General features: G+C 41.3%; 1 protein-coding gene across 3 annotated transcripts; it reads right to left on the bottom strand.

Moving 5' to 3' along the window:
• Window positions 1-823: 823 nt before the first annotated feature.
• Window positions 824-6,100, bottom strand: LOC115737688 (probable WRKY transcription factor 20). 3 transcript variants are annotated; one of them, XM_030669975.2, is made up of 6 exons: window positions 5,669-6,100; window positions 3,972-4,136; window positions 2,699-3,242; window positions 2,453-2,618; window positions 2,199-2,357; window positions 824-1,443 (listed from the first exon to the last, which is right to left on the bottom strand). In XM_030669975.2, the coding sequence occupies exons 1-6, from the start codon at window positions 5,945-5,947 to the stop codon at window positions 909-911; spliced, it is 1,848 nt and encodes a 615-aa protein (XP_030525835.1). In that variant the 5' UTR covers window positions 5,948-6,100; the 3' UTR covers window positions 824-908. The 3 variants fall into 3 exon arrangements, with proteins under 3 accessions (XP_030525835.1, XP_030525849.1, XP_048131028.1); XM_030669989.2 differs by having other exon boundaries at window positions 831-1,443; window positions 5,590-6,095; XM_048275071.1 differs by lacking the exon at window positions 5,669-6,100 and adding an exon at window positions 4,274-5,522 and having other exon boundaries at window positions 831-1,443.
• Window positions 6,101-6,908: the final 808 nt, after the last annotated feature.

Below are 6,908 nucleotides of genomic sequence, written 5' to 3'. Positions count from 1 at the left end.
TAAGGACAAATCCCCGATCCTTTTGTGACCGTTAAATAACCGAACAGTAAATTCTGAGAAGTATGTGGTCTGATGCTCGAACTCAGAGTTGTTACAGCACATTGTGAAAAAGGACAAGACCTCAAACGGTCTAGGTGTGTAGTTCATCAATTTGGTCCTAGGCCTAATTCTTCTTTTCGGTTTGGGATATCATCGCTGTTTACTAGTCAGTTTGGAATCAGACTAAAGGGAGAATTTAAGGAATCTTGTATCGTATTCTCAATTTCTCAGGGCATTTAAAGCTTTTTGGTGATGTTACCCCCCAAAAGAATTCACCAGAAAGACTCACGTAGTCTTCGCTACAAGCCAGTAGGAGATGGAAACAGCAGAGTAGATTTTCGTAATCCCAACAGATTTTAGGATTGTTCTCGTCCTACAACTTTGCTTTCCATGCCCGTGCTCAAAAAAGGCCCTGCCGCAACGAGTGGCTTTTGGATTTACAAGGCAGATTTCAAATTTTCATCCCAGCAACGGCTTTGCGATCATTGCAAAGTCTACCTGACATTCATTGTGCTGCTGTTTCGGTTAGTAAGAACTTGGGCATGTAAAAGGTAGGGGCTCAAAGTCTTGAATTTGAGACATTCATCCCATCAAGGATCGGCGCACACGAGACACGAAAGTTAGATGCTTTGAATGACGAAAGAACTCAATACTACTGTCACCATGTGTGGATTTGATGGAACAATCCTAGACAAGTCGATATTTTCAGTAAACATAGATTGGTTTGGCTTCTTGGGCTGCAACACTCAATCAGAATAACATCGGTGACTCAAATATAAGCAATTCAAACAATCAAACTAGGAAATGCACCAGTTAATAAAAGGAGCAGCTCTTTCATTATGTGGTAATATAACAAAACGAGCAGAATCTTATTTAGACTGGTTTTGGGGTAAACAATTATATGGCCCTGTTAGTAGTCTTGCCACGGTCTGTGGGTATGAATAAGAATGGTTCAGAGGTGGAATATCCACACCTCGGCTTCTTCTCAAATCTTCTGTTGAACTACAATAATTGGTGGCGCCACAATTATCAGCACAATAAAACGATGATACTGGGGTTGCTCGTAGAACCTTCATATTTGAATTGTTCAAGTGGATTTGGTTTTGAACCAGCTGCTTATGGATAGTATGTCGCAAACCCTGCGGTTTGGGGTACCCGGCTTCAGCAGCAGAGCTGATTCCGACTCCGAGATCAAGGCTAATTGTTTCCCCTTCTTTTGTTCCAACTCTTGAAGTTCCGGCTGGAGCAGTGAGTGCTGCCATGTCATGACTGCTTGCTCTTGCGGTCGGCACATCATGGTTGTGCTTTCCTTCATAGGTTGTAATGACAGCTTTTTTATCATTGGATGCTCTCTCCACATGTTTTCTAACAGGACACCCAGCATTGGTGCACTTATAATAACTCCTGCAGTAGGCCAGAGTGTGATATTAGGCCAGCAAATGAACGGTCCATCTTGAGGAATTAACCACACATGATTGTACTAAAAGGACCAAATTGTAATGATTCTTTTATCAAGAAAGAGTAAAGACAATAACACTAATCACCATTTCCTCATAAACTAGCAGATAAAAATGAATAGGGAATAATTTTCTTCTTCTGTAGCTATGACTGTCAATGTTTATTCACAGGAAGGTGAGATCAAATAGTACTAGAATGCAAATCTTTGGTTTACTTTGACAGTGGAAATAGATCTTAAAGCTGTTGTGAGATCTAGTACCGGCCCAAGACTTTCGGCCGAAAATTGCACACAACCAGGATTTCAACCCAAATGCACAACATTGGACTAAAGGGGTTTTGAAGCTCAATCAAGGTCGCTCCCCTCATTCGGGAGCCATCAACCACGTGAGATAGAAGAGTGACCATCAAAAGTGTACTAATCTTCCACATCCTTTCATGCTCAAGATACCTCTTTTCACAGTGGAACAGAGCAAGTAATATTAACCAGTATAAAACAATATTTGCGAATCAAAATTCAATGACCTGTGAACTACTTGGAATTTATCCAGACAAGCATTGCATCCTTAAGCATTTAATTTTACCATCAAACAGATGCATGCGGCGCTCCAAGTATTGTGTCCATGATGATGGGGTCATCTGGATGAGGATATACTAACTACAAATGCATTAATCGACATCTGATAAGCAGTTCCATCACATACCGTGGATTTGGGTTGCCTCTCACCACCTTCTGACCATATTTGCGCCATCGATATCCATCATCTAGTATATCCACCTCACTAAGAGTTTGGACAACAACACGTGGTTCTCGTATAGGTTTAATAAGGGGAGTGACATCTAACCGTCCAATATCCATCCTCCTGTTGAGCAAGCTTCAGTTACGTATCCTTTCCACTCAAGATAAAGAAAGGAAGAAATAAACAAGATAATTAAAACCCCTTTGAAAAATTAGTACCTTCTCTTTGACAAAGGATCATCTTCATCAACCTCATCACAAATCCTATACTGCAAGGAAGCGGCACCTTCAACACAATCCTCATTCCCAGCTGCCAGAGATAGCTGTGCAGTACTCTTTGGCCCAATGACATTGGAAGTTTGATAATAGATGTTTGATGAAGTCTCTGTAGGATAAGGAATAGAAGTGAGATTACTTCTATTTCAGCTTGTTGGCCAAGAAAGCATGCAAAAAGAAAAACCATACCACCAGTTAAAGGTGAAGCATTAGCAGATCTTTCTCCTTGTATATGCATCATAATACCCCCAGTAACACGCCGATTTGGTTCTGGTTTGGGATGATCATGTACTCCTTTGTAAATAATCTCAGTAATATGTCCATCAGGGGAGCGTTCAAAAAGCTTTTTCACTTCACAGTTAGGATGTGTACATTTGTAATAACTACGTGGGAACACACTTCCTTTGACATGTTTTTGTCCATATTTCCGCCAGTTGTATCCATCATCAGACAATCTCTCAGCCATGACAGAAGGCACACTTCCTTTATGTTCAGATTGTTTTGCCTGGATGCCAGTACCTGGGTGATCTTGCTGGTTTGATTCCTCTGAATCAACTTCATCAGGCGGGTTAGCCCCAGAAGGAACCAATTTAGTAGGTGTGGAAAGACTCAACTCACTGGATGAGACTGCCAGTTCACTTCTGACAAAAGGCACCAATGCCAATGATCGAGTCTGAGAGTGGCTATGGACTTGCATGGATTCTTTGTTTTGGTGATTCACTTCTGCAGTACCCTTAAAGTAAACAAGCAAATAAGATGACACGAAGGGATATCCACACTCGCATATAGAATTCTACATCAAAATAGTTCCCCTTGACATATATATGGCACGTATAGCAGCACACATAGTAAAATCGAACCCTTAACAAACTGAGTAAGACCAGTGAACAAAGCATTCGCATGTAAGAGGCCAGAAACAATGACAGTGTGGTTCTGCCTATGCTTTAAATGTGCTGTCATCCTGAAATGGAAGAGTTCTTCAGGAAGGACCATAGACAAAGCATCACCAGGAGGAGGTGCACTAGCAATAATGATAATGTATTTCTTCCTATCTGTCACATGAACTGTTATCCTACAGTAGAAGGGACTGTTTTCAGTGCAAAGGAAGGAGAGAAATTTTGGCTTTAATTCAAGGAAATCATGCTGGCGATGATCCAGACTACAGATATGGCATCACTGTCTTGAGCTTGAAAAGGGCCAAAGATTCATCAGGTTCTGTGGTTACAATGGAATAATTACATCTTCACAACTTTTTAGACATATGCTATTGAAAAAAAATCCTAAAGGCAGGGTGGATGTTCAATTCCAGAAAATGTACAACACAGCGACTAATCATATGGAGGAAATTCCAAGTGCCAAAAATTTCTCCTAATTAGAGAAAGGCTTCAAAACAATAAAAGAACTACTCAGTATACAGTACTCAGGAACATGTCGTAAGAATCCTCTGTGTTTGGCACATTACCAGATTTGGTCTTGGTGAGGGTTGGAACTCAAAGAAGCCTGATTCTTTTTTATTAAATCTATCAGGATATGAGGGATGATTGTCAGTCAAACTGGTTGTTGAGCTGATGGAACCGTGCAGCATTCGCCTCTCTGCAAAGGAACCGGTTGTTGGCGAAGGCTCTACCTGAAAAGGCCAGAGCACATTAAGCGTTTGCAGAGGCTACCATACAAGTTACTGCAGATAGCTAGAAAGGTAAGGAATAACTGTAGCTATAGAAGGTAAAAGCATCAGATAAAAAGAGAAAGAGTTCGCCCAGGAACCTTAATGCTCGAGAAGTTCATACTCCTATGACGTTGCACACTTAAAAGTATAGGTGAGTATCTAATCGTAAGATAGACAAAGTGTAATCTACCATGCATGACAATTTGCTCATTGATTGCGAACTAATAGCTCAGTACTTCCTCACTGAGGTTCTATTCCTGCTTAACAAAGGTCTTATAAGCACATTTCAGTTTTGCCCGAGTGGATCTTTGCATCACATAGAGGAATATGTGTTTATTCTCGCATACAGCAAGTATTCGTCATTGAATGGACCCATCCTCCTTCTGGTTGCGCGTCATTTTAGCATCTCTGACGAACTTAAAAAACTCAAAACTTATTGGTACATTATTCCTTGCTCCCCATAGACAGTGGATATGTTTCTAGAAGACCAAAACCCACCGTTAAAAAAGGAGACAAAAAATGGGAAGATTCATTATGCGAAGAAACAACACTGTCATCATGAAAGGGAAATGTTCAAAAGCTTGACACATTGCCATATTCCACGATTAAGTTCCAGTGGACACTCTATGAGGGCATAAAGAGCCACCACCAAATGGTACAAGGGTGAGCATCAGAATCTAGTGGCTCCATCATGAGCATCTATAATATAAAATCGCTAATAGGGAGAGATTAAGCATGAGCATATCAGATGTATAATCCCTCATTAAAAAGGAAACAACAAAACAAACCAAGAACGGTGATGAGAATCTCAAACTTTTTTTAAAGCAAGAGCATATGTAGATTAAAATTACGCATGCAAATCATGTCGCCTGAAAGGTTCAACCCGAAAGATTTGCTACCAAAGCAAGCAGAAGGCAGCTATAAGTCAATAAAGAAATCAAGACCTATGTAACAGGAAGTTCATCTGGAATTATGACAAGCTTGAACAAAGTCTCTCATTTCGAACTCTGAAGGAGCAGTCCATATTCAAATGTAACAGAACCCGGAGCATTTCGTCGATACTGAAAACAATTGAGCTAAACAAACGTAGCTTGGCTTTTTCACCGTGTCCACCCCACCCCTCAAAATTGGGAAAAGGGATCAGTCCTAATCGAGCCGCACGCTGTTCGTACTCTCAATAAGCTCTCAATACCAAGTATGGACCCTTCACAATTCAAATTCATCAACGGTTCTCACCCGAGTAACCAAAAGGAGTACATATTCTATGAAAAACGACCTTCCTTAGTGACTCCGGAGAGTCGCATTTTCCATTCCTATCCTCACACTTCCACTAAACTTCCTCGCCAACCGAAGAAGATAAAATTCCCAAATGCGAAACAATACTACGAGAACAAAGTGGAAGCAAAATGCAGACCTTCGGGTTAGAGAGGAGAACCGGAGACTCGAGAAACGACGACGGGCTCAGCCCGGGGGGTATCGAAATGCAAGCCGACCTGGAGATCGGGAGCTTCGCCGGCGACATCAGCTTGTACCTGGCGCCACAGCCACCGGGGGCGTGAGAACCAGAATTGCGGAAGGAACCGGTTGGGCCCCGACCAGTCGCGGCGTCGGAGCTCCGACGAGGGGCTTCGGAGTCGAGAGAAGAAGGAGAAGGCTCCATCTTCTGTCGACAATCGGTGCCGCGAGGAGTCAAAAAGAGGGGAGGAGCAGCAGCAGCAGCAGTGGGGACGTGTCGTGGAGGGGAGGAGAGGGGGCAGTGGCATTTCCGTCATTTCGTTGCGGGTTCTTGTGGGTTATGTGTGCGTGCGGAGCTTGTCCGGGACGACGCGCGGAGAGAGACGTGGTTGACCTGTTACAATGGATCTGGAAGGTGATTGGGCTGTCATTTTATGGAAAGGTCGGTCACCTTTTTTTAGTTGGCGTCCGGGGGCGATGAAACTGAATTATCCTTTTTTCCTCTTTTGCCTTTCGCTTGTCTGATTATCTTCTTTCGGTTTCACGACAAGATTGTTCTTCGTTTAGATTTGGACCTTCGCGTTTCTTCGTCAAACATTTCTACTGTATGCATACGTTGCCGTCGATTTACACTTCTAACAAATCAATATCTAACGGACGCACACGAATTTAAGGGGAAATTTCACATAATTTAATCAAAAGATGACTTAAGGTAGATATCGTTTGAAATAAGGACATGCAATGACCGTGATAATCTCGAATAAGGGTCTAGCCTCGCCGGCTGACCAAATATTCCGGGCGATTAAGGCCGTTTTTGTCCAAAGACTATTTTAATTTTTTAAAATTATTATTTTTCTATTTTTTTCTTTGTTTTTGCCAGCCCTTTCCGTATGTCCCCAGTGGTCGACCACTGCCTTAGACCGGCCACCAGCAAAAATGAAATAAAAAAAGGAAAAGAAAAAAAGCTCATTAAAAGTAAAGGACGAATACCATTGACCAACCGGGAGGTAAGATCGTTTTTTTTAGACTAATATGGTCATTTTAAGCCCTTAGTTGAAATAAGATACACTTTGGACCATTTTTTTAGAACAAAAAGAGAAAAAAATAAATAAAAGAGAAAAAATAAAAAATTTTGAATTTCTAAAAAATAAATAAAAGATGAAAAGAAAGTACAAAATAATTAAAAAGAAAGAAATATGTGAACGAGAGGAGAAAAGAAAGATGATGAAAATATTTTCCTTTGAGTTTTTTCCAAGGGTCGAAAATGTTTTCTTTGAC

The sequence above is a fragment of the Rhodamnia argentea genome, chromosome 2 (genome assembly GCF_020921035.1).
Source record: "Rhodamnia argentea isolate NSW1041297 chromosome 2, ASM2092103v1, whole genome shotgun sequence".
In the NCBI taxonomy this organism is placed as follows: domain Eukaryota; kingdom Viridiplantae; phylum Streptophyta; class Magnoliopsida; order Myrtales; family Myrtaceae; genus Rhodamnia; species Rhodamnia argentea.
Note: the sequence above shows the minus strand (reverse complement) of the source record. Positions and strands in the feature narration are given on the sequence as shown.

Excerpts from the sequence above, each read along its gene's own strand:
- LOC115737688 (XM_030669975.2), bottom strand. The coding sequence starts at position 5,947 with ATGACGGAAATGCCACTGCCCCCTCTCCTCCCCTCCACGACACGTCCC. Across the intron at positions 2,619-2,698 it reads TGCTTCACCTTTAACTGGTG|AGACTTCATCAAACATCTAT; the intron begins GTATGGTTTTTC and ends CTTATCCTACAG. Across the intron at positions 2,358-2,452 it reads GATCCTTTGTCAAAGAGAAG|GAGGATGGATATTGGACGGT; the intron begins GTACTAATTTTT and ends CTTGCTCAACAG.